General features: G+C 37.2%; 4 protein-coding genes and 1 pseudogene across 4 annotated transcripts in view; 2 read left to right on the top strand and 3 right to left on the bottom strand.

The window, feature by feature from the left end:
• The window catches only part of LOC107672217 (dual specificity mitogen-activated protein kinase kinase 1-like), a 14,521-nt gene extending 8,677 nt beyond the window's left edge, over nt 1–5,844 (top strand). Inside the window, exons 3-11 of the mRNA XM_016465309.1 lie at nt 830–976; nt 1,581–1,658; nt 1,764–1,815; nt 1,914–2,038; nt 3,803–4,010; nt 4,149–4,213; nt 4,295–4,353; nt 4,956–5,001; nt 5,068–5,844. Of these exons, the coding sequence (XP_016320795.1) occupies nt 830–976; nt 1,581–1,658; nt 1,764–1,815; nt 1,914–2,038; nt 3,803–4,010; nt 4,149–4,213; nt 4,295–4,353; nt 4,956–5,001; nt 5,068–5,181 (894 nt within the window). The 3' untranslated portion in view covers nt 5,182–5,844. The remainder of the gene's footprint in view (nt 1–829; nt 977–1,580; nt 1,659–1,763; nt 1,816–1,913; nt 2,039–3,802; nt 4,011–4,148; nt 4,214–4,294; nt 4,354–4,955; nt 5,002–5,067) is intronic.
• On the bottom strand, nt 5,834–9,883 carry LOC107672218 (60S ribosomal protein L4-A-like). Its single transcript, XM_016465310.1, has 10 exons — nt 9,796–9,883; nt 8,806–8,977; nt 8,522–8,628; nt 7,671–7,809; nt 7,238–7,362; nt 7,008–7,137; nt 6,661–6,817; nt 6,361–6,444; nt 6,074–6,194; nt 5,834–5,992 (listed from the first exon to the last, which is right to left on the bottom strand). Exons 1-10 carry the CDS (start codon nt 9,796–9,798, stop codon nt 5,897–5,899), a joined length of 1,134 nt encoding a protein of 377 aa, XP_016320796.1. The 5' UTR covers nt 9,799–9,883; the 3' UTR covers nt 5,834–5,896.
• Nucleotides 9,884–10,290: 407 nt separating this feature from the next.
• LOC107672216 (protein zwilch homolog) lies at nt 10,291–17,579 on the top strand. The gene is made up of 19 exons (XM_016465308.1): nt 10,291–10,447; nt 10,589–10,628; nt 10,712–10,801; nt 10,891–11,000; nt 11,109–11,299; nt 11,410–11,489; nt 11,565–11,720; nt 11,845–11,916; nt 12,409–12,502; nt 12,696–12,748; nt 12,941–13,043; nt 13,126–13,205; nt 13,346–13,502; nt 13,613–13,641; nt 13,735–13,871; nt 14,125–14,220; nt 14,356–14,471; nt 14,581–14,677; nt 17,481–17,579. Exons 1-18 carry the CDS (start codon nt 10,398–10,400, stop codon nt 14,670–14,672), a joined length of 1,746 nt encoding a protein of 581 aa, XP_016320794.1. The 5' UTR covers nt 10,291–10,397; the 3' UTR covers nt 14,673–14,677; nt 17,481–17,579.
• On the bottom strand, nt 14,996–22,089 carry LOC107672169 (lactase-like protein; annotated as a pseudogene).
• A 1,412-nt stretch (nt 22,090–23,501) lies between these two features.
• Nucleotides 23,502–26,013, bottom strand: LOC107672220 (snRNA-activating protein complex subunit 5-like). The gene is made up of 4 exons (XM_016465312.1): nt 25,867–26,013; nt 25,237–25,352; nt 25,084–25,158; nt 23,502–23,921 (listed from the first exon to the last, which is right to left on the bottom strand). The coding sequence occupies exons 2-4, from the start codon at nt 25,324–25,326 to the stop codon at nt 23,742–23,744; spliced, it is 345 nt and encodes a 114-aa protein (XP_016320798.1). The 5' UTR covers nt 25,327–25,352; nt 25,867–26,013; the 3' UTR covers nt 23,502–23,741.
• Between the last annotated feature and the right edge of the window lie 773 nt (nt 26,014–26,786).

Below are 26,786 nucleotides of genomic sequence, written 5' to 3' on the forward strand. Positions count from 1 at the left end.
CTCCCCGGGGGGAAGTAACCGCAGAACGGGCTTCCGATCCCGGTGAGCGAGCGCTGGATCTGGCGGGTGAGGAAGAAGATAGGGACTCGCCCGTCTCCATTTCCTCCGCCAGTTCCAGCTGCGAACCCCACGGGCGTAATAGCCGCTCCGCCTCGGCGGAAGCGGGACCCGCACCACGGGGAACGTTTGCGAAGGCACCCTCAGCAAAGAGTGCCTTCCGGGAGCGGAGAACATCCATCGGAAATCGCTCGCAATGCGGGCAGTCAGCTCTCTCAAGAGCTGACTCAGCATGCTCCGCTCCCAGGCAGACAACGCACAAACTGTGTGTATCCGCACCCGTAATGAAACGCGGGCAGGGAGGAACACACAGTTTGAAACGCTGGCTGCCTTCGCCCCTACTCAGATGGTGTTTCTTTTCATGTGCTTTAGACATAATTCTTTCTTTTATTTCTCTTTCTACGGGAAAGACAACACCAAATAAGACTCACAACTGACACACACACAGAGCGCTTGCTGAATGACAAAAAGCTGACGCTGGTCTCACCGCACGTGCTTTTATAGCTTCCTGGTCATTACGTCACCCGCCGTGACGTCTCACCCATCTATTGGTCTGATTACACACGAGGTTCAGAGCCCGTCACGCTGAAGGGCGTTCCCCTAGCGTTTCCGATGCAGCTCAGGTTCCTGAAGAGGAACATCAATATAAAGTACCCAAAAAGTTTCTTGAATGAAGTTTCTTCAATTTCAGCGGTTAATTTTTCTTTGAAAAGTAATAGATTTCCACCTTTTTTCTTATTGTAATATAGTCCTCTGTCTTATTTTCATGCAGTTGATCCACCTAGAGATCAAGCCAGCAATAAGGAATCAGATCATCAGAGAGCTGCAGGTGCTGCATGAGTGTAACTCTCCCTACATAGTGGGCTTCTACGGTGCTTTCTACAGTGATGGAGAGATCAGCATCTGTATGGAGAACATGGTACTGTCCTCTCTCAGAGGAATATGAGTGTTTACCTCTCTCTCTCTCTCTCTCTCTCTCTCTATATATATATATATATATATACAGGTTTATGTACTGGTATATATATACATATATACTATATACACACTACTGTTTGATCATTTGAGGTCAGTAAGATTTTTAAAGAAATTATTACTTTTAATCCGCAAGGATTCATAAAATTGACAGTAAAGATATTTAAAATGTTTAGATTTCTATTTAAAATAAATGCTGTTCTTTTGAACTTTCTATTCATCAAAGAATCCTGAAAAACTACCATGTTTCCACAAAAATATTCAGCAGCACAACCGTTTTGAACACTGATAATAATTATAGAAAAAAATATATTTGACATATTTTAAAATAGAAAAGCAGAAAAAACTACAGTATTATTGTTTTTACTGTATTTTCTATCAAATAAATACAGCTTTGGTGAACATAAGATACTTCTTTCAAAAATATGTTTGTATTTCATTTTATCATTCCAGTATCCTTGCAGTATCCTTAAAAACACTGCCTTTGCTTTTATAGGTGCTCTGTAAGTATTGCTGAATATTTCTCCATCAAAAATCTTTTACTGTAGGATGGTGGCTCGCTGGACCAGTGCCTGAAAAAAGCAGGCAAGATCCCAGAACAAATACTGGGCAAAGTTAGCATTGCGGTTGGTATCTCTGCAACCTTTCTCAACAATATCCCCAATGGTCTCTTATGGACTGTTTCCAGAAGGCAAGGCTGAAGCACACCTGTTTCCTTTCCATTCATGCAGGTGATAAAAGGCCTGTCCTATCTGCGGGAGAAACACAAGATTATGCACAGAGGTGACTGGTGTCGTGTTATCTCGAACTGATATCTGTTCAATTAATTTTTCTGTTGACACTGTATTTACTGAAGGGAAGACCTTGTCCTTGTCTTGCAGATGTAAAGCCATCTAATATACTGGTGAACTCGCGTGGTGAGATCAAGTTGTGTGACTTTGGTGTGAGTGGACAGCTCATTGACTCCATGGCCAATTCGTTTGTGGGCACCAGGTCCTACATGTCTGTAAGTTTACATTCCCAACAAAAATACCAATTCTAGCAAATCATCTCACTAAAATCCCATTATATATTTGTTAATATATTATTTAAAAAAATGATCCATGTTAATATAATATGTATATAATATATGTTAATATAATATATAATTAAAGGCATATACACAGTTGTGGTCAGAATTATTAGAAGGCTAATAATGAAATAAATATGCATTGTTCATCCCTTTGATCTTTCATTTAAAAAACTCACAAAAATCTAACCTTTCATTGAAGTAAAACAATTAAAAATGGGAAAATCTCATTATGAAATAAATGTTTTTCTCCAATACACGCTGGCCACAATTATTGGCCCCCTTTTATTTAATACTTTTTGCAACTTCTATTTGGCAAGATAACAGCTCTGAGTCTTCTCCTGTTATGCCTGATGAGGCTGGAGAACACCTGACAAGAGATCAGAGACCATTCCTTCGTACAGAATCACTCCAGATCTTTCACATGCCGAGGTGCCTCTCTTCTTCATTTCACCCAGCTCATTTTCTACAGGTTTCAGGTCTGGGACCTGGGATGGCCATGGCAGAACCTTCATTTTGAGCTCAGTGACCCATTTTTGTGTTGATTTTTGTGAAGATTTCTATTTTTTTATCTGTTGGTATTTGATAGAATCCACAATGCCATGTATCTGAGCAAGGTGTCCAGGACATCCAGCAAAAATATAGGCCCACAACAATTTAAAGATCTAGAAGTGGGTAGTTTTTTTTTTTATACCTGTGAATCCCTTTAAACCCATCTCATGTGTGCCAAAAAGCTCTTTTCTAATCTGTTTGCACCTGTTTGAAATCCTAGTAGTGTCTGGCTACTGAATATGCTGGAGTTTGTTTCCAAGCAACTTGTGGTGAAGTAGGTACTGTTTGATGTTTCTTTTAGGGTTTCTGACGCCAAGACTCAACTAATTTCTGAGGTTTTCCAGCTGTGATCCTTGGCCACTCAAACTATCCTCCTTGCCATGCATTAGGACAATATAGACATACACCCTCTTCCAGGGAGATTCATAACATCTCCAGTTGATTGCAACTTCTTAATTATTTCCCTGATGGTGGAAATGGGAATTTTCAATCATTTAGCTATTTGCCTACAGCCACTTTCTATTTTGTGAAGCTCAACAATCTTTTGCTGCACATCAGAACTACAGTATATTGTTTGGTTGTATTCATTCTGATGAATAATTAAGGGAATTTGGCCTTTGTGTTATCTCATATTTATACTCCTGTGAAACAGGAAGTCATGGCTGGACAATTTCATGTTCCTAGTCACCCTGGTGAGTTCAAAATGAAATGTAAATCAGCCACAACATTAAAACCACTTACAGGTGAAGAGAAATGATTATATCATTACAGTGGCACCTGTCAAGGGGTGGGATATATTAGGCAACAAGTGAACAGTCAGGACATGTTCAGAGGTCTTGCGGAGTCCATGCCTCGCCACGTCAGAGCTATTTTGGCAGCATGAGAGGACCTACACAATATTAGGCAGGAGGTTTTAATGTTCTGGTTAATCAGTGTATATACTTTTAAAAAATCCTTTATATTTTCTAAATCTTTTGACAGTTTAATTCTTCAGCCAGGAATTGATTCCTTGGATGTTTGATTTGGAGTATCTCTAGGCAGTTATCTATTTGTTCCGGCTCCTGTTTTTCATCACATTGCTTCCTGTATGATAATATTCATTTCCTCTCTCTATGATCCTCCTCCTTTTATCTCTGTGTCCATCTGTAGCCCGAACGCCTTCAAGGGACTCACTACTCTGTGCAGTCTGACATATGGAGCATGGGTCTCTCTCTGGTGGAGATGGCCATCGGACGCTTCCCTATCCCACCACCTGATGCCAAAGAGCTGGAGCAAATCTTTGGCCAGCCCCTTGAGGGGGACCCCTCGGCCAGCGACGCCTCCCCTAAACCCAGGCCCCCTGGTCGACCCGGCAGCTGTGAGTGTCTTTGTTATCCTGTAGGCAAGAACGTGGGAATGCTTGGAGAAACTGATCAGTTATGTTAGAGTTGTTTCTGAGAATATAATAATCATTACATAATAAAGTGATTTTTTTTTAATCTGTTTGTCTTTTCAGCATTCGGTCCAGACAGCAGACCTCCCATGGCTATATTTGAGCTGCTTGACTATATTGTCAATGAAGTAAGCTTTCAGTGGTACTTAAAGTTTTATGGCAGTGAATTAATTAAAGTGAGGATTTATTGGCTGTTTCACTTTTTTCAGCCACCTCCCAAGCTACCAAGCATCTTTGGAGCAGAATTTCAAGACTTTGTTAACAAATGGTAAGCAAAAACTGCACTGTAGCTCACCTAGAAGAGCATAGTGCATGTAATGCCAAGGTCATGGGTTCGATTCCCAGGCAACTGGCATACTGATAAAAATGCAGAGTGAAGTGAAAACTGCTTTGGATAAAATCATCTTCTAGATGCACAAATTCTTCTTCAGTGGTGCTTGCTGCCCCATCTAGTGGTTGAACTAAAACCAGTTTGAAAACTGTTGCCTGTACTGTAGAGCCCCTAAATGGACATGGTAATGGGAGAAAAAAAATTATAGCAAAACTTTTGTTACCCAATAAATGTTGCAATTTTTTTGTGTTTATTGCCAAAAGTATTACATTTAGAGTTAGCTGTTGCGCCGACATTTTCTTTGATTACATTTTTGAGATGCTTTCTTGGGGAAACTTTGCGTTTGCTCATAAAACTTTTGCGAGAGAACGCAGTTTCTCGGGGGAATGCAAAACTTTTGCAAGAGAACGAAAAAAAATGTAGAGTCCCATCTAATATTTTTTTCCATCACCATGTCCTCTTAGGGTCTCCGTACTAGACAGACCATTGTATTGACATTTTTAATCCTGTTGCTCATTGATTTTCCTTGTTTTGCGCAGTTTAATCAAAAATCCAGCAGAAAGAGCAGACCTCAAGCAACTGATGGTAGGAACAATTATTTTCTAAAAATATATTTTTCCTATGAATGCACCTCATATAATCTTTTTTCAGGTCCATCCCTTCATAAAGAACTCCGAGGCAGAGGAGGTTGACTTTGCTGCTTGGTTATGCAGTACCATTGGGCTAAACCAGCCAGCAACTCCAACTCACAGTGTGGAAATGTGAGAGCAGCCATCTTTTTCTACGCCAACCATTTAGTGTTTCTTCACCTGCAACATCTCCAGTTCCACCCTGCCAGTCAGTCCAGAGGCCAACAGCAAACTACTGCCTCCAGAATACACCCCTTCTTATTTTAGATGTTGTCTTTGAGTATTAACAAGCATACTGCTGTAATTAACGATGCATTATGCCTCCGTTAGGTCGCTTGAAATCTGTTCTGCCAAATATTGGTGGTTAAATGCTTTGATAGCATCCATAAGACCATATTACAAAAAAAATCATTTTTTATAATAAAATCTAATTTTAATGTTGATTGCAAAAGTTATCAAAGGCTGAAATTACACCGCAAAAACTTAAATGTTAGGGATCCTCCTAAATGTCAACTTGCTGTGATCATGTTATACTATTTAAACTCTTAATTCTAAGGTTTATGGTTGCACTCAGCTACCCCTGAAGTGGTTACATTATTTAATTGTAATGTTTTGGGTTCTGCTTTATTTCAATGGTGAATTTACAGCCTTTAACTCAAAGTGAGAGAAAATCAGTCATAACTTATACAAACTTGTATATTATAATAAAAGATTTATTTAACAGATGACAACTGATGGAATGTGGCAGTGCTTAAGTGGTATGCAGTTGATTAAAAAGGACAGATTTATCAATTTTCAACAGCTGTTTTATTTGAAAATCATTTGTGAACTCCATAGTCTGTTCATGAGCTCTAAGCTTGAACTGGAGCAGGAGCAGCTGCAGGCTTTTTGGCCTTGGTTTTTTTCACAACCTTCTTCTTCTTGGGTTTGAGCATCTTGGCCTTGATCTGCAAAAAATTTACATATATAGAAATTGCTTAGCGTGTTATCAGACTATAGTGACACTTCTGGGTCATGAGGGTACTTACGTCAGGGTTGTGTGCCAGGATAGCACGGCGACGGGCTGTCTTGGCATAGGGGTTGAGCTTCATCATCACTCTCAGGTTCTTCAGAGGGTTCTTCTTGAGCACTCTGCGATTAATCTTGCGTCTGCAATTGTATAAACAATCTTGTTACTCTACTTGTACTGTAGACTAAAAAAAAAAGCAAGATGGCTCAGGACTTCCATTACAATCATTAGTCACGGGCCTGAGGTAGGAATCTCATCACTGCAATTATGTTGGCAATATAGAAGGTCAAAGTAACCAAAACTTACTTCGCAGGACGAAGTGCCTTCTGGACCTCCTCGCTCTTCAGGATTCTGTGCAGATCTGTGTTGTTAATTTTGTGCATGGGCAAGCTGGAACATGAGAAGGCAGTAAGTTAATGCTCAATATCTACAAATTTTAAATATCTAGGTGTGCATCTGAACAAGTGGGGTTTCAGACCACTATATTTTTCACTCAGAACTTCTATTATGATCATTGTGTTCATAAACACGGACAGAGTATAAGCTCATCACTGTTGTTCAAGGCACAAGCAGACAAGGTTAAGAACGAAGGGTAAGGGAACTCACTTGTAGTCAACTTTAAGGGAGGAGGCTTTGCGCCAAGTGCCATAGAGGTCATCCAGTTTGCGGAATGCACCCTCAGTCCAAATGCAAAAGCGTCCAATGTGTCCACCTGGAGCAAGCTTCAACAGGTCCAGTCTGCTCACGGACTGCAGTGTGATGCCTGGAAAAGAGACCACATGGTTAATAATTTTGCAATCACCTAGATCAACACATTTTTGTGTGTTATCAGTTAGGGATCAGAGCTTCCACTGAAATCGTAGGATTCATTAACACGGACCAGAAGTGGATATCATCATGTTTAAAGTGTGTTCATGTGAAGTAACCGCAAAATACAAGATCACTTCTCGTACCAGGGATGTTTCTGAAAGCTCGTGTCACACCGTTGTCTTCGTTGTAGATGATGCATGGTCCCTTGCGCTGGATACGCCTTCGGTTCCTCATCTTACCCTTACCGGCACGCATACGCTGAGAAGCATAAACCTAGAGACCAGAAATATGCATCAAAAGGAGTTCATGTTGGTAAAGCATTTGATGTAAAAGACATAAAAACATTTTCAGTCAGAGTTTGACAGTAGCTCACCTTCTTGATGTCGTTCCATGCCTTAAGCTTCTTCAACAGAAGCACAGCCTCCTTAGTCTTCTTGTATCCCTCAACTTTATCATCAACAACTAGTGGGACCTCAGGAATCTCCTCAATGCGGTGACCTGGAACATTTGCCATTTGTTACAAGTCAGGAAAACCAAAAAAAAAAAAAAAGGTTTAAATGTAATATCAAATATTCTATATTGACTGCTGTGCTCAGCCTTCGAAAGGGAAACACCAACTGTTTGGTTCAGCCCTTCTGCAAACTGAGGTTTCTCTTGCACTGAATTGACAGCAGAATGCCAATAGGTGGCAGCCCACATCATATATACAGTGCACACAGGCACTGTCATTATAAGGGCTCCAGGGAGACCCCAACTAGTAGAAAATGAAAGGACTATGAAGCTCTGGACACAATGTGTTCACTCACCTTTGGCCATGACCAGGGCAGGCAGAGCGGAGGCAGCCAGGGCAGAGCAGACGGCATAACGCTTCTGGTTAACGTTAACCCTGCGGTGCCAACGGCGCCAGGTCTTTGTGGGAGCAAACATGCGGCCACCACGACACATCTACAGTGAAGTCAAGGGTCAACATTTCACACGAAAGACCTGTTCACACAATATAATGTGCGAAAATTTGATGCAATAAGCATCTTGATTTGAATCAATGGCTGTGACATTCTCTTCATAGAAAGCTGTTCTAATCTCTTTTCCAATATACTGCGAAGAAAACTGGCAAACGATTTGTGCTTTGTCACATGCCAAGAGCTGTTGCTGTTACATACAATTTGGCGGCACTCACGAACAGACTATTTCGTGAACAGCAGAGGAAGAATCCTGAACTGGCTCTCCTGTCACTGCGCTCTTCTTTTAGGAGTTATTTGATAAACACCATAGCGAATACAAAATCTGAGCAGCTCTTTGAAAACACGTAAACACCGTTTGACTAACTTTGTGTTGCACAGAGCTGTTTGTGTATCATAGTAACTGAGGTTAGCACTGTATTTCCCTACTGCCGTTTTTTTACTCTGGTCTAAACAAAAAATAAAAATCAAGTTTTTATACTGAACATTTCTGTTTGTGTGAACAGGCCTTAATTTTTAAGTATATATCAGTGACCCAGCTCAGACTTAATATTCATCAACCTTCCACACCAGCATGAGACAGCAGGCAACTGTCGCTGTGTGTAGAGTAAGACGCAAATTACACCATCACAGCAAGGGTTGCTTATAATCAAGATTTGACAAGTTGTTCAAGTAAATATTGCGATAGTTCAGGATACATTTCCGAAAGCACCCTGTCCGGAGCGGTGGGTGCCACCACCGCGCACACGGGGGATACGGGCAACGGCTCTTCCTGTGCCCCAGGACTCAGCACTGGTCTGGTGACCTGAAACAACACATATTTTCGAGTTATATTTGATCATGTCATACCATAGTAAAATATATCACAAACAAATGCTTCTCAGAACTTCCAGCATAATCAGTTGTCAGAAACACGGACCTCGAAGTGGAATATAATCATTGAAATGATGTTGCAACACTGTGGATTTAAAACAACACTCACCAGCCAGTTCACTGACAGCATAGGGCTGGCGCTTGTTCTTGCGCATGTTGGTATGCACAAAGTTCACAACATCAGGGCGGATGGGAGCCCTGAACACTGCAGGCAGAACCACATTTTTGCCAGATGTCTCTCCTTTCTCGGAGTAGACCGAGATTAATGGTCGGGCACAAGCCTAAATCAACAAAAAAAGAAATATGAATTACTTCTGATATCTCCATTTACAAGTTTATTCATCAATTACAACACTGAATCTTGCTCAGTCTCTGTTTTCATCAACCTTCTGTGTCAGCATGAGACAGCAGGCAACTGTCACCGAACACAGAGTAGGACGCAAATTACACCATCATAGCAAGAGTACCAGATAAAAAAAAATAAACAAGGTGAAAATAATTTAGCTATAGAGGAAATTGCTGTAAATTAAAGTGATAGTTAAGTGTAAAAATCAAAACTGTGCTATCATTTACTTATCCTAAGGTTGCTCTAACTGTTATGACTTCCTTTGTTTCTAATTTTCCTTTTTACTATCATGAGAATAAAAGACAGTTATTTTAAAGTGAACGATCGCTTCAAAACGTGTCTACTGCACACCTAAACTGAAGTGCCTGCGTTCATACGTAAAACTAGGCCGCAACACGTAAGCTGACATTTCCAACTATGTCATATGATCTTAAGGCTGTTACATTCTGTTTAGGTAACACATCAGGGTTTATAAAAGAACGGAATAGTATTACTTTAAAACCGCATTTGAATTTCGAGGTAATAACCCCTAAACGGAGTCAGCTGCCCAATCATGACCACACGTGTATACACGCCGCACTGGATTAAAATGGCTCCCGAGAGCCGCTGTAGTGCGAGCATAGTGGCTAAGCTGTAATATTTTCATCCAAAAACTATTAAGTGATGACATATATGAACGTAAAACAACATAACGAAGAAGCTTTATTAAAAATGCGCTTAAAGCGGTGAAAAAAAAACATTCACTGTGCTCACCATTATTGTAAGTTTTCACGGCTCGCTAGGAACCACGCTCCTAACTCAATGGCGGCCACGGAAGAAAAGGAAGAATGAAACACTCCTCCGGCACTTGCATATCCATCCGACATATGTCACTTCCGCCCAATTCTGTGCTTAATTTAAGCCAAAAGCTTACTTTTATAAACATGATCTGGATTTAATGATAACATTATTTTGCATCATTCATTATTTTAATGACAATGAATTGCAACAAGAGACATACGATAAAATAATAAACGTGGCAGCATGTTTTGGCACTATGTAAGTAGTGGAAGCTGGCGGATGGGTCATATGGATCTACTTTCAGTACTTCATTCAAATATTTACAAATGTTTGGATTTTTTTTAGCATTTAATTAATTTAATCTTTCTTTAAAATAATATTGTAAAAAAATTAATTAAAAAAATGTGAATATTAATTTTTAACAAGAATAGGTGTGGCAAAAGGACGCTTGCGACGTAACCCTCGTGACGTACATTAGGTGCGCTGTAATCAAATAGTTTTGAATCCTGTACGTTTTTAATTCAAACGGATAGAATTGATTAATTATATCTATATTTTGTTTTAAAACGAGGGGAATGGGATCCAAAATAGTTTCGGACGCCAACGCATTTGTTAAATTTCTGAAGTGAGTTATTGAACCTTTCTTTTCTATTACGATTGACTGAACTTGAATAACTGGCAGATCTGTCATGTTTTGCTACGTACAGTATGTTATATTTGTGTAAATGATATGTTTATCTTAGTTTTCTTTCCTTGCTTGTTTTAGGTTGTGTCAAGATGAAAATAAAGAGAACTGCACGTATATGGTAAAACTAATATGGATGCAGATTAATAGAAAAGATGTTCAGTCATGCGTGTTGAAATATATTTATTTATTTATTTATTTCAGGATGATATTTCAGTACTACTGGTGGAGAAGGAAGAGCTTTTGCACGACATAATCAGTGGAAATCAGCCTATCTTTTTCTGTGAGAAAGCAGTAAGTCAGTTTTGTGATGGCCCCCATATCATGTGCTGTTCTTATTTACAATAAACATTATATAATTTGTGAACCTATTTAATTAAAAGCAACCAAAGTGTGAACCAGAAACTACAGCTGACACCAGTGTTGTGGAAGATACACTCTTTAAAGTGGAGCAAGATCTAGGACCTCAGCTTCTCTCTGTCATGAAAGCAAGGTGAAAGAAGCTGCTTGTTGCAATATAGTATGATTGAAGAATTATTTTTCCCTTACGAAGGCTGAGCACACAAATGAAGAATTATTTTTACTCACTTTCTTTAACTAGGCAGCTGTTGTCGTGGTACACCATGGCTCATAACCCCAACATGCCCTGGGTTGAAGCCCCAGGGACTCTGCACCCTCTCTGGGTCCGTTGTGACAAATCGGACCCATGTGCCACCGTCTGGCTTGGAGTAGAAACTGTCTACAGTGGGAACAAAACCAGTGGTGTCAAACTGTATACAGTCAGCTGCAAAGGTAGTAGTCCTCAAATGTTACTCATGCATTACTTAAAGGGAAAAGTACCCATAAAGAGATTACTCTTTGTAAACATAGACAAAACCTTTTTATTTCCCAATGTTCTGCAGGTCCAACAGGAGATGAAACCTCTTTCACCACATTGGATGAGCTTAAAAAAGAGCATGAGAAAAGACACCATCCCTCTACAGTAAGAATTTTTTGCCATTTAGCTCCTATAGTTTTCTCAGTGTTATGTATCTGTTAAGATACTTATTTTTTTCAGGTTGCAACCAAAGGCTATGCACAGTACAACCTGTTTTGCTCCTTAAAAGAGGAGAGCATGATGTTTGAGTCCCAGAGCAGTGTAATAGCGAGTCTCACATGGAACAATGTGGAGAAAGTCTTGGAGTGTCCTCCCTTGTCTTCTAAAGCATCTCTGGTCAGCAACAGTGCCACATCCAGTTGCCTTTGACACTTTAGTCCCAATTAATCCGTTTTGATCATACTGCCTATTGAGAGAATTTTTTTGTTTATCTTTTTTTTTTTTTTTTTGCTATTTACAGAATATTAAAGTCACAGTTGGAGACATAAGGAGTCCATTGTATCAGACCTATAGAGAGATGGAGTTCCTTCTGGTAAGTGTTGGAAATAAATTGTGTTTAAGTAAAAACAGTGCAGTTTTAGTGTACTGTACTATTATGTTTTATTGATGTGAATTAGATTGTGTTTTTATATTTTTAGGTGTCATTTTAATTTTAGTTAAAGGTTTTAGTCATTTTTTTATGACAATTCTACTTAACTTTAATTTAATTTTAGTTGTTGTCATTTTAGTATTTCAAATTATTTTAAGTCTCTTTTTCATTTAAGCATTTTAAGTTTAAGTCTGTCATCTAATAATTTTATGTTGTTTCAGCTTTATTTAAATTAATGACTAAAATAGTTTTAGTTAACAATAACAATGGTTTTCCTGTAATAAAAAATAATACATTCCTGTAATAAAACAATAAATTGATTTATTCTAGATAGAGAAATGTTTAACACTATTATATCATATTATAATTAATATATAATATAATAATTTTCATGTCATCAGCATGTATTGCTTTTGTTTTAAAACATTTGACTAGGCTCTGGCAGAGGGTTTGAGAACAGGAGAAACTGAATGGTTGGAACCAGTGGAGACTCAGTCTGCAGTGGACCTGACCAGAGCACTCATAGAGGGTATAGCAGCTGTAGTGATTACAGTGAGATTAATCCATTTACTGTATGTACTGTATACATAGCAAGAAAACCACAAATAAATATAAATGCTGCTGATTGTCAGTCCTTGAATTTTTTGCTTTTGAGTGTAGCGTGTGCAGTTCGAGGGAGATTATTTGCTGGTTTATGAACCTGTTTTTCTCCCTTATTTTAGAGCTTGAGAATGTTGCACAAGGAGTACCAGGACACACTGCTAAAGCTTCTGAGGTAAATTAATATTATAATATAATATTAACAGCCCAATTCGTCATTCTCTTTCAGTAAATAAAGCCAGTATATTGTTAGGAAAATTCTAATTTTGTGTTCCACTAAAGAAGAAAGATTTGGAATGAATGAATAGGTAAACAATGGCAAAAGTTTAATTTATGTGTGAACTATCCATTTGATCATTTATAACAGAAACAAAAAGCTAAGACAGATGCTACAGCAGCCTTCAGCTCAGTGGTGATTGAGAGAGGAGACCTGGACTTTACAGAACAACTGTGGGAGAGGATGAGGAAGAGTAAATATTAGCTTTGGGAATTTTCATGAAATACAGCCAAACATCTTTACTGTAACCAAATGTAATATTTTTTTTCTCATAGGTGTAACTTCATATCAAGACATAACAGAATGCCTGAAAATTGTTGTCAAAGCAGTGAAACTTGGTAAAATCAAACCATGGGTGCGTGCAGCTCCATATCTGTTTTAATGCACTAAAGTTTTTTTTGGTTACCAATTATGTGAATGAATATGATCTAACATTTTTATCTTTGTTCAGCATAATATTTTAAAATGGTGTAATGAGGGTGTTTTTTTCCTTAGATCCACAAAGACAGCAATAGCACTCTCAGTAAGCTGATTCTGCAGTCGTACCAGCAGCAGATAGACGCCATGCCTCTCGCTGGCCTCACACCCGCTAATATGCTGCTAGAGCTCGGCCTGGACAAGATCAGGAAAGACTTCATCAACTACCTTGTTGGTACATTAATTTCAAAATTTCAAAATTAAATCTAGCTCTTTTTTGGTTTAGAGTTCAATTTATCTGCTGACTAGCTAAATAAGAGTTAATTCTCCTTATTCTTTTTTTAGGAAAGGAACTTACAACTCTCAACTATTTGGTAGGAAACACTTTTCACTTTTAATTTTTTTTAGATTTAGAAGAATACTAGCATGTACTGGGGTGGTTTATACATTTTATCTGTAAATTTCAGAGTTACTACTTGGACACAGAGGTGGACCTGCAGGAGCAGGTGATAAGAGTGAGGAAACTGCACCACCTGCTGGAGATCCTGGGCACCTGCAGCACTTTCCTCAGTCTTCCTCATGATCGCCTCTTCCTTTTCACTCAGTGAGTTTCCTGCCCTTTCCAGAAATTATATTTGAATCAAACTGTGATTCAAAATGTAGAGAAATAATATATCTTACCATTTATTTTCACAAGAAATTGTGATTTATGATTTAGAGAACACTTTTTTTTTATCAGAGAGCACTGCATATCCCTTGATTGCAATGGGGATGGTGCATTGCAAGAGAATAAAACAGATAAAAAAAAAAACAATTTCATCTTGATAAATTGTTCTAATCATGATATCTAATATCAGGTCCTGTTTGCAATATTACAAAACATCCAACTATGATGAGAACCATGTCTTCCAGCTGCAAATTAAGCCTGCACTCATTAGCTACTTTTATGAGAAGTGAGTAGATGCTGCATTTTTTTCATGAGCTGCTATATTCTCTCTGTATAATTTTTCCAGTTGATGTAAGATGTACTAAACCGTGTAATGACATTTATAAGTATGAATTAATATTGGTTTATGTTATTCTCTCAGGGAGCAGCCGTTCTCTTGGGCTATGGAGGTGTCGAGTGGACAGGGGTCAAAGGAAGTAAAGACAACACTGTATCTCAGTGACAAGCCCCTAGTAGACCACGTCAGTTTTGACTTAGGTGAAGTCAGGCTGTTTTTTTTTTTCTTCTTCTTTTTTCTCTTGTAGTCTTTTCTTTGTTGAAACCAAAGGAAACGTGACATTCAATTTATCTGGTCACACACATGCAGATGTACCCTTGGATGAGTCTGTGAATGGAGAAAGTGAGAGGATGTCTTACTACAGGACCATGGTGAGCTGTAGTCTCATCAGCTTCACTTAACACTGGTAAGATAGCATTTAATGGAAATAAATTCACAGAAAATGTCAAGAAATAAAGTCCATATTTGTTTATTGTTTTTTTTTTTAATGCAATGGCTTCAATTCGCTTGTGCACAATACTGTTCAAAAGTTTGGGGTCATTTAATTTTTTTTATTTTCTTTTCATTAAAAAATGTTTTTTAAAGAAGAGTCTCCAATGCTACATTTATTTGATAATACAGTCAAAAACAGTATTGTGAAATATTATTACAATTTAAAATAACTTCACAAACAGTCACTTTTGATCAATTTAATGCATAATTGCTAAATAAAAAGTATCAAAAAAAATTTTTTTTTTTTTACTGACCCCAAAGTTATGAATGGTAGTGTATATACAGCCACTTCAGTTGGCAGATGTCTAAGGTTTCAACTGGGTTTAAGGCATCTAGTTTTTCCAAAACCAGATGACTATTTGCCTATATCATTTCAGCATAGTATCCTTAACCAATGCAAAATAGTATTAACCAAGAAACAAGGGCCAAATCCAGTTTTTGTTTTGTTTTGTTTCCTTTAAAAAAAGTGAGTTAGTTTCGTTTGCGGAGTAGGAACATGAGAAAGACAGCGCTGATCAAAATGCAGAGGGTGCACACAGTGGGAACCACAACCTCGGTCACCATCTCCATGTGGCTGGTTAAAGGATCTGAAATGTACACACACAAACGTGCTTATCAGCTCAAACATAACAGCATAGCCCAGTTTCACACTGCGTTTGCATAACGGAGCACTCAAAGGGTTAATATAATTCTCTTCCAGCTGTTGTGTGTGTGTGTGGGTGGGTGTGTTTGTGATGGCTTACCATGAATAAGTCTTAGAATATTGGCAGCCGTATTCCGCTGTTCCTCTAATGAAGAGAGAGAAATAATCTTAGGACGGCAGCAGGACACATTAACCCTTTGAGGGCCGCTGTGTAAGCTCACAATAAAGCAGCACAATTCAGTTAACTGGGTTATAAGCAAAAGGGCAGCATGCCATCCACATCAAGCATCCTTTTAGTTTATACACTTCCATTGTTTGAGGATTATACAGCACATACTGTACAATATGAAGCTCTCCTTTTTGATGGGAAATGTTTCAGTGTGGTTCATCAAAAATAGTATTATAGTATTAGCAATAGCAACATTTTCAGGTTCTGATTAAAACGATTTTGAAATCTTGATAATCAGATGATTATTTGCTGATAATCAAAACTTCAGCAAAGCAAGCTATCATTAAAGCAGCAGCACCAAGTTTATGTTGACTGAATTTCTGCTCGCCATTCCATAAGCAATATGTCATTGCGGCTTATGCAATTGCTTGTGATGAAAACTTGACAACATAGTATGTAATTTATTATAATAATAGAGTGCAACAGTCGGGTTCCACAAACTCCCATTCATTTAAAAAAAAAAAAATCAGTGATTTTTTTTTTTTTTTAATGATAATTTGTAAACTTTTAAGGACAAACTGTGAGCTACGAAGTTGATTATTGATGGTATATGGTGATATATTCTTTTGTTAAAGCCATCAGCCCACATTATTTCTTATTTTTTTAAACTAATCCTTTCTGTTGAAAAAAACTACATTACCCATGACTCTGCAAATCTCCATTCAGAGAATCGGAACAAGCAAATCACATTAAAAAAGTGCCACCTTAATTATATATATATATATATATATATATATATATATGTGTGTGTGTGTGTAGGTGTGTTTCTGTATACATAGTCAGCATTTCCATTGTTTTTATTTTAATTCTCATTTGCAATTCTTTACACTGTCTTGTACCTTTATCTTTTTGCCCAATGTTCAAATACTTTCTTGTTTCAAATCAAGTTTAAAATGTTATGATTTGTTTTGTAGTTGATTGGTTTGGTTCATAGCCTATAATTCTTTAAAAAAGAAAGAAAGGAAAATGAATGGGAAACATACTTCCAGAACCAAGGCCATTGAAAAGTTAGCTAGCACTGTTGCACTCTGTTATAGTTCGTCCTAATGAAATAATATATGTACTATAGAGCCATTTTAACATCATTCACTGAAGCTTGTAGAATATGGCCTCTGAAGACTTGAGACATTGCGGCTTCCCAAGATCAGAGTAGGCCAGAACTGGAGTTGCTTAATGTTCTATTTTTCCTACACCACACAATAATCTTGCTGTTTTTTAAAGATTTTGTCGGAAGTTTGCCAAGCCGAAAAGAAAAGTACAAGTTACTTCTATATGTACCCTAGTGTCTAAACTTCATAATGCACTGTCTAAACCATCTCTACATGATCTTTATTTTCCTTGGATTTTCTCCTAGCTGGAGGGGCAAACAAAGAAAAATCCTGTTAGTGGTTTCGGCTTAGTCTATGTTTCAGACCTCCCCAAAAGTCTTTGTCAATCCATTCTCATGGTAAGCATACCGAGTCCCAATGGACACTGATGGCTAAGTAGAAACCTACTCAAACCACAAATGCGGTTAGCATAATAAAACAGTGGAGATCCAGATGAAGACAAGGAATGTTCTCATGTACTGTTCAAGAGGAATTTGTTCCCATTGAATTTGCTCTTGATTAAAGGCTACATGATTATTTATTTTAGTCTGTGATCAACAAATTGAATTTTTCCTTGTTTGCGCCCCCAGTTCTTCAACTAAGTTCGAATCAATGATCCACTGACCTGCAGCCAGGAGCTGATTGCTGGTGGAGCAAGTCTCTGTAGCTTTCCTTTTCCAGTTCTCAACCTGCCAATGATGATGATTCAGAGCATACAGTCATTAATGTCTCATTTATTCATACTGTTCTCTTACAGATAGAGGCTTACACAGATGGACACTCCTTTCAGGATTCTATTCCGGAATCTGTCTTTTTATGTGTTATTCAACTTGACTGTTTAATTCAGTTAATTATGCCACCCTTTAATACATAGTTTATATAAACAGTTATATATAAAATGGTTTATATGGTTTTGTATCATTTGAAAAATAAACATTTAGAACATGTCCAAGGCAACTGGAGTTTGTTCAATATAAGACGACAGAAAAGTAATTAAAAAATACCATTTATATGTTAATTACATCCTAATCTTGGGGGTTCTCCAAGACGTTTTTGTTGGTAGATAACCAAATGAGGTTGTTGGGTGTATTCACATTTAATTGGAAATGTTCTCCGCAAACATTTAATTGACTCTAAATAGCATGTTGCTATTTCCAAAATGCTCTAATCCAAATAGTACCGCAAGATGGCTGTCAAACAATCTGGAGCAGAATCAGTTCGTTCAAAATGTTAATCAGCGAGTAAACAGCACTTTCCTTAAAAATGCTCTTTATTATGTAACTGTGAGTGTGTTGTATATGTTTTGGTTCCCTCCACAGGTTTGTAGTCTTGGGTATTGTATATATATATATATATATATATTATATATAGATTGATAAATAGATACAGTTATGGATTTATGATTTAGCTTGAGTCCTTGTAATGTATAAAACTAACAGTTTATGTTAAAACAAGAAAAATAAACCGCTACTTTTATATATCTCTAGGACTAGGTCATTATGACTTCATTCTTTTCTTTTTAGTAACTCATAATGGGCATTTCAGCAAAATAGATGTACCTCTCTCTGGGAAATCCATTAGACTTAATGATGTGTATGTAGAACTGAACAGAGGCCTTGGGGTAGCGAGGCTTATTTTTGTTCCTGAAGTCCACATAATACAGGCCGAACCTCTCTGAATAGCCCTCATCCCACTCAAACTTGTCCAGAAGGGACCAAGCAGTGTAGCCCTTCACATTCACTCCATCCCTGATAGCTGCAGGATAACAACAAATAAAATACATCATAATTTGTACAATTTGTGACAATTCTGTCATCATTTACTTGCCACCATTATGCCGTTCCAAATCCAAATCTGTATGACTTTCTTTCTTCTGTAGAACACAAAAGAAGATATTTTGAAAAATGTCTCAGTGTTTGTTTTTTGTCAATACAATGACAGTTAATGGGGTCCAATATTGTTTTGTACCCCATTGAATTCCATTATATTGACAAAAACAGTTTAAACATACTTCAAAAGATCTTGTTTTGTGTTCCTCAGAAGAAAGTAAGTCATACTGATTTGAAACAACATGAGGGTGAGTAAATGTTGACAGAATGTCCATTTTTTTGGGTGACCCATCCCTTGACTCATTTTTAGACTTTTACCTTTGAGTATCTCATTGATGTAAGCCTTGTAATACAGTATCCTCCAGTCATCACACAGTTCTGTGCACATCATCTTCTCCGAGACCCCGTTCTCAGCGATGTAGATCATGGGGTTCCCATATTGAGTCTTTAGAAGGTCAAAAAGCATAATTCAAGAACTGTCAATTCCTGACATGATACTGTCACAAAGACATTACTAATAAAGATATATTATGAATTAAACAAGATCAAGATTCAGCATGAGGAAATTATATGAAACCGGTGCCTTTTAAACAATAACAGAGTTTGTGCACCTTTATAAAGTTGAGCAGATGGCGGAAGCCCCAAGGAACCAGTAGAGTAGAGCCACTCCGACCCAGGATCAGGCCAACGTGGGTCGACCAACTCTGCTACGTCCCGATCTGAAAAGTAGGTGTAGCCACGGTTGGAAGGGAAGCTCTTTTGGGTGATGTAGCGTGTGGTGAAGTGCCCCACGCCTAGGAAGTCAGAGGTGCCTTTGATGTAACTCTTCTCCTGAGAAGAAAAGGTGGGAAGGCGAGACGTTCCCAAACCCTGCTGTGCGCTTTTCCTCCCTTGGATACAAAATTGTCATTAATATGCTGGATTGTGCCATTCTTGACCTCACATAATCAACATCTACTTGGCAACAGTACCTATGAAGTCCTTCATCACTTGAGGATAATCTCCATGAAAGATGGGTGTAGCAAACCAGCCTATATAGAACTGGACATATCTCTCTGCAGCCTCAATGTCCTTCTGGTTAGTGATGTCCACAGGCTCTCCCCAGTCCCCGGACAGTGAAATACCCACCATACCTAGAGAAGAAAGCAGCCAGAGGGTTCAGAGGGTGTCATTTTTAATAAAGAGATACTGGTAAGCTCATACCTCTTTGTTTGTTTCGCCACTGAGTATAGTAAGTGTGCCAAACCTTAGCATGTGCCTGTTAGTAATGCAACACAAACAGTTTTGTGCAATAACTCCATTCTGAAATACCATGGTACAATATTATGTCAAGACAGTGATGTGTCACCTTAATGATGTGGTGAGCTGCTCTGTAGGCCCCAGTGCCCCTGAGCTTGAGTCCTGGAGCATGTTCTCCAGTTTCATATCCTTCCACTGCCACTGACTGACACACAATGAGCATTAATAAGCACATCCTTTACACATTTCTTTAATTTGCTGATATTAACTAGAGATTAATAGAGTGAGCATACCCAAGGGTTGTTAAAAGTTATCTAGTATTTGACACGGTCCCCATAGCGTTCAAAGCAAAGATTGGCAAAGTTATTGAAATAATTAATCATGCTGATGTTCTGCCATCCACCATATTTCTCCTGTAAAACCTGTCCAAAATGTACAGACACGATGATAAATGATAAAACTTTCCTAAAAAGGTTACAGACTAATCCATTATTACTGCAGTCAATACAGTGGATGAATTCAATTAATTAAATGTGTATTCATCTTTTTACTTGTCAAATCTTGACAGATATTGTTGAAAGACATTGTTGAGAGGGTCAAGTAAATGTAAAATGATATCGAATTGGCTGTCTTTATTTAGAAAATGAAAAGGAGGCTGTGAGGGACAGACAAACAGTCTGTTCTTTATTTTAAGAGTTGCATTAGCAAAACTTTGAAGATTGTGGGTAAAAAAGGTCTATTATTGTCAGTATGTAGGGATGTATTAGATGCAGAGAGATACAGTGGGTATAGAAAAGAATCACCCCCCTTTAAAATTATCACATTTTGTTGCTCTCACGCGAAACTCCCGTTGGATTCCTTATGCACGTCTAATTTTTACAACACGTTTTTTTAACAGTTTTTGTAATGTGGCATTATTATTATTACTCAATGTTGTGTTATCTGAACAAATAAAACAAAGTCAAAAACATCAGAGCCCACTGAACAGTCTGCTGCCTCACAGCCTTGTTTTAGTTAAAATTAAATATGCCATTTTAGATCTATTCATCAAAACGTTCTAAGAGAGGTTTAATAAATCAGAATATATTAAATAACGCTGTTAATAGGCCTATTGGATATATGCAGGAATACACACCTGTGGCAGGTCCCAATGATAAAGGGTCACAATGGGAGTGATATTGTGTTCAAGCAGCTCATCAATAAGAGCACCATAGTACTTCACTCCTTTTTCATTCACATGGTCAGCTGCAAATGCACAGAAGTGGAGCACAAATATAATGGGAATTTATTAATAACAAATATCTCACGTAGAGCCAGCAGTGCAGATACTCACACCTGATTCCAGTTAGCATGATCCTGGGCCAGGAGATGGAGAACCGATAGTGATTCAGATTCAGCTCTTTCATCAATTAAATATCATCCTATACAAGAAAATGAAGCAAAAATGTTGTTGCATTTCAGCTGGGGCATTTCATAGTCAATGTCATAGCAAGAACCAACATGGCCACCTTGATTTTGTAGTATCCCTCACATGAAGAGTCTCCAGTATCATTCAAGAACGTCTTTCCCTTCATATGAGTGAACACATCCCAGATGCTCAGTCCTTTCCCATCTTTGTCCCAGGCTCCTTCTGTTTGATAGGCAGAACTACCGGCGCCCCACGAAAATCCTGACAAGTGAAATCAAAATTCCCTTGATCTTTTGACATATAAAAAGGTCATTGCACTATAAAAAAACATCCTGTAAGTTTCAGAACTCAAAACCTTCTCGTTAGTCTAAAAACAGTTTATATTGAAGCCAATCTGCCAAAACGACAGGTTGTGGAATGTGCCACTTTATGTGTGGCTAAACAGAAAATAGCCTATTACTTCTAAATTATGTTTTTTGATGTAAAAATCTTGATAACATTATGAGTGGACCTCAGAGAACAGTACAAAATAATAATAAAAAAAGGCAGATCACGACCCCTTTAAAAATTCTTTCATGTGAAGTCTAAATTGAAGTGTTATTTGTCAATGTACTTAACTTTTATCATTGATATCCATGCAGATCAATTAATATCCCAAAGGCCATAGTGGCTGAGAAAATAATCTGTATGGTAATGGTGGGATCATACCATTTGGAAAAGTGCCATAATAGAAGGAGTCGTGGTTGTTTGCTGACCAGTCGAAGTCCTCAGCCGCAGACAGACACAACACCAGCACAAGCACGACACGCTCGTCCAACACGGTGTGACAGCATCATATTCCAGATCTCAGCTCCAGCTCAGTGACTCTCATCAGCACCACGCTCTCCTGATCTGAGAGGTAGTTACTCTTTCACTAGACATGATTCAATTCATCACTGTTGCTGAAACAATGCCATTTGCCCAGTAATGAATTACCAAAACATCTTTTTCCAACATCCAGAAGATAAAAAAAATTCACACTCATACTCTTGATTTGAACATACCTCTCACAGAATTTGCATTGATTCCTGATGGAAATGCCTTTTAAAATCAATGAAAACTATCCCACACCTTGATATCACATCCAAGTTTGAAGGTTGCCATACAGAGTCTGTTACTGTTTAGCTTGGGTGACAAAGCACTGTGCTGTACTAAAGGTGGTCCCATGACCCCAGTGTAGACCCAGAAGCCTTCCTATTGAGGGTCAATGGACTGTGATCACATTTTGCAACGGTGGACAGATCTCTTACAAACGAGGGTTTCACTCTGTAAGCAAAGTTAATGTTGGAGAGGCTGATACTCGTGTTTACTTTAACAATTACAGCATATGGTGGGATAAACTGACTCCAAATATTATACAACAGGTTTCAGATCTTACTTTGATTCTTATGTGGAGTTATTGTGACTTTAAATAATGCATACCTTGTATTTTAGCAAGTAGTAATGTGTGAAAAGCATATAATGCAGGAAAAGTTAAATTTTCTCCAGACCACAAATTATGCTTTCTTTCTATATTATTAAAGTGCAAAATAGATTGTTTTAGAAATATGTAGGCTATATCCTATATATAGTACAAAATAAATGTAAAAACATACTTAATATTTTTACTTTTATATAGAAAGTAAGGTTTGTGGATACATCAAACATTTTTTAATTTGTAATTCAATTTTAACAATGTAGCAACTACACTTCACAATAAGAGCATGTTCTGGAGAAAAATTATGGCACAACAGTAGATAAATATAAAGATAAGCATGTATTAGCATGTACCTTTATTAGGTGTAATGTAAAAATGTCATTCACACATCATACACTTACATGAAGACAACAACAAAACACCTAACCAAACAAACTGCATCACTCTGCTAAAGAAACAGTGCTAAGTTGAAGTGTTTTTAAATGCAATTACACTGAGCACTTTCTTCAAAATCCACAGAAAATATGTTTTTCATCTAAGAAAACATAGGAACTCTCTGTACATTAACAATGCTGCACGTGAAGTACAAAAAGTTAGAACACTGGCTCAGCTAGAACAATTGTCATGCCCATGCATACACAACCTGTTCCACACACTCATCCAAATAGAAAAAAAAAATACCTCTGCGAGTTCACAAAATGAACATGTACATACATAATACTTATCATCAGCATCATAATAATAATGCATTCAATCTGAAAGCAATACAATACAATATTAAATAAAGCCTATATAGTACAGCATCTCTTGGTGAACACCATGAAATAGAATTGGTGCAATCTTTAATTTATATGTATTTAAAAAAATACATAAAGTGCAGGCTTGGCCAACAGCACAGTAATAGAAGGAGTTGTATTTGTGCTACACATACTTCTGGAGGATTTTATAGATGGGTGAACCAACAGTTTATCTAAAGCAACAGCAATCTAAGACAGAGAGACAGTTGTAGTCTCTATCAGCATGCCAAATGTGCAGACTACACACCTAAACAAGGAGTCAATTATAACGCTGGCTTTGCAGGCACAGTCAGTAGTCATCGTCGTCGTCTTCATCTTCTAGCACCATATCGAGGTCGACATCTGCATCATCATCCTCGTCATCATCCTCTTCCTCCTCCTCTTCTTCTTCCATGTCATAGTCTGTTTGAGCACCTAATACTAGTTTGGTCTGGTTGATCTCAGTCTCATCATCTAGGTTGACTTCCACCTGTGCACAACAAAAATATATATCATAATTTGTCATCTTAATTGTCTTTTAACTGTGTGTTAAAGATCCATTGTTTAAAAAAAAATGAATAGCTTTAACAATTCTGAAGAAAGTCTCTTATGCTCACCTGGGCTTAATTTATTTCATTAAAAATACAGTAAAAACTGTCATATTTTGAAATATTATTGCCATTTATAATTCTATTTTAATATATTTTAAAATGTAATTTATTCCTGTGATGGAAAAAGCTGTCATTATTCCAGTCTTCAGTGCCATATGATCCTAATATGCTTATTTGGTGCTCTAGAAACATGTCATATTATAAACAATGTTGAAAATAGCTCAGTATTTTTTTTTTTGTGGGAACCATGATACATTTTTAAGGATCCTTTGATGAATATTCGAAATAGAAATCTTTTGTAACACTATAGATGTCTTTACTGTCACTTTTGATCAACTGATTGTCCTTGCCGAGTAAAAGTATTAATTTCTTTAAAAAACAAAACCTAACTGATCTCAATGTTTTGAATGGTAGTGCACAGTAAATCAGAAAACTTTATCATAATTTAATCTTGTGTTGTTCTGACCTGATTGTTTTGAATGGTAGTGCACAGTAAATCAGAAAACTTTATCATAATTTAATCTTGTGTTGTTCTGACCTGATTGTTTTGAATGGTAGTGCACAGTAAATCAGAAAACTTTATCATAATTTAATCTTGTGTTGTTCTGACCTGATTGTTTTGAATGGTAGTGCACAGTAAATCAGAAAACTTTATCATAATTTAATCTTGTGTTGGTCTGACCTGATTGTGTCATGTGAACAATAATGATTCAGCGAGTTTTAACGTACTTGACCACAAATGTGAATTTATGATGCTTTTTTCCATTATGGAGTTTTGCAATATAAATCACTATTCACATTTGTTGTATGAAAGGCAAGCTTGGAAATTCTGCCTAGTGTTTCATGAAAGAAATAAAATACATTAAACAAAAATAACAGGTTAACAGAAATAATAACAGAAAATAGGAGCACAACATGTTATTTTACTTATTATATACTTATTATTACTATAAAATATTGTTGAGTGTACTCAATAAGATACTCAATAAGTATCACCAGTGTTTTTTTTTGTTTTTTGGTGTTGTCCTTTTGTTTATTTACCTCAGGGGCAGGGGCTTCATTTGGGCTTTCTTCGGACTGAGCATTTATCATAGACCTCAGAGTCCCTTCCTCAAACTGATGAACATAAAGACAGTTTTAGTCAGTTTTATGCATAGAGACCACAATGAAATATTTACATAGGATTGTTCTTACCTTAAGTCTGTTGAGCTGATCTTGCAGCATGACTTTAACTTTCAGAAGAGTCTCCTCTTCCTTTTTGAGCTCCTGGAGGCGACTCAACATAGTGGATGAGTATTTCTACAGCATTACTGCACACAAAAGAACAAGAAAATGTCTTTAGTTTGCTCTATTACAGGGCATGACCTCAGGATTAAGAAACAAACACTTATTGCTTTATATGAATTACAAATTATTTTTTAAAATAATGTGGAAATCAACTGTTGGCTACAGTAAGTCAGATCAAATCGGAGATGGAATTTGTAATCGTGCTTGCTGTTTGGTTCATGAGTACATATTGTTCCTGATCTCCTGTGGTTTAAAGGTTGCTGTTGGTTTTCCTGTGAATTTCGCTGTCATTCCATGAGTTATCGAGTTTTATTCAGACCTTTAATAGATATGTAAATAATGCATCTTCTAAACGGTTACTTTACTGACATTTTCTAATGTAAAACCGTGTCGGAACACATCTTACAATAATGTACTATGCAGACTCAGCTTATGTAGCAAGCATGCTAGCGGAAATAAATACAGTTACAAGCAATTTATTTCGTTTAGCGTCATTCATAGCTTTTTTAGCCTCATAAACCAAACGACTTAACTTACTTTACTGGTTCAGCACGCACTGAGGAAAGTGCATGATTTCGAATAAACTGTTAATTTATTTTCCTCTCAACTCCACAGTTGTAGCATTCTGAAGAACAAGTCACGCTCACTTCAACGCGCATGCGCATAAAGCACGTGGAACGTGCCGCAGGTCTGAACTGTCCAGAGTCATTCTGCTATAGTTCCCTTTTATTATATAATATAAATAAAAAGACAATAACTATACATAATAATGTAATAATAATATTTATTTTCATATATTTTATATAGTTCTAGATTTACATTTTTATCATGTTATTTAAATGTATTTTATATTATAAATATTATTTTTATATTATATAATTTTATGTTAAACCTCCTGGGACCCAGGAATAGACGTTTGTCTTCTGTAGTGGACATTATATTTTAGTGAATTTCTCTGAGAACTTGCATGTCAGTTTTAAGTCTGGATGTCCTGTACAGAGCACATTCAGGGCTTTTCAGAGATACCAAATGTTTGGAATTTTCACCATGACTCCTTGGTCTTTAAAAATAGCTGATATTAATTTAGTGATCAAATTTAACACTCTTATGGAAATATGACAATATTTTGTAATTATCATTTACATCTGAATTTTTAAACTGTTTGTCATAAATCAACATCTCAGGAAAATTTTTTTTAATCAAAATATGACTTTCTGTTACGAAACAGGACATCGATTTCATACATGTCCACTGTAGAGGACACCAGGACTTAAAGCATGTTTATTACGCATTTTGGGAGACACAACAAGTGAACCAAGAACACATTAATATGCAAATATAGATACAGTGTATAGATACTGTACATTGGATACATTGGGAAAACCCATTTATGGCCATTTTACACACATACCGCATAAAGTAAAATAGTATATCAAATCATTCTGTTATATCTTTCA

Source organism: Sinocyclocheilus anshuiensis, unplaced genomic scaffold (genome assembly GCF_001515605.1).
Source record: "Sinocyclocheilus anshuiensis isolate Anshui unplaced genomic scaffold, SAMN03320099.WGS_v1.1 scaffold997, whole genome shotgun sequence".
Lineage (NCBI taxonomy): Eukaryota > Metazoa > Chordata > Actinopteri > Cypriniformes > Cyprinidae > Sinocyclocheilus > Sinocyclocheilus anshuiensis.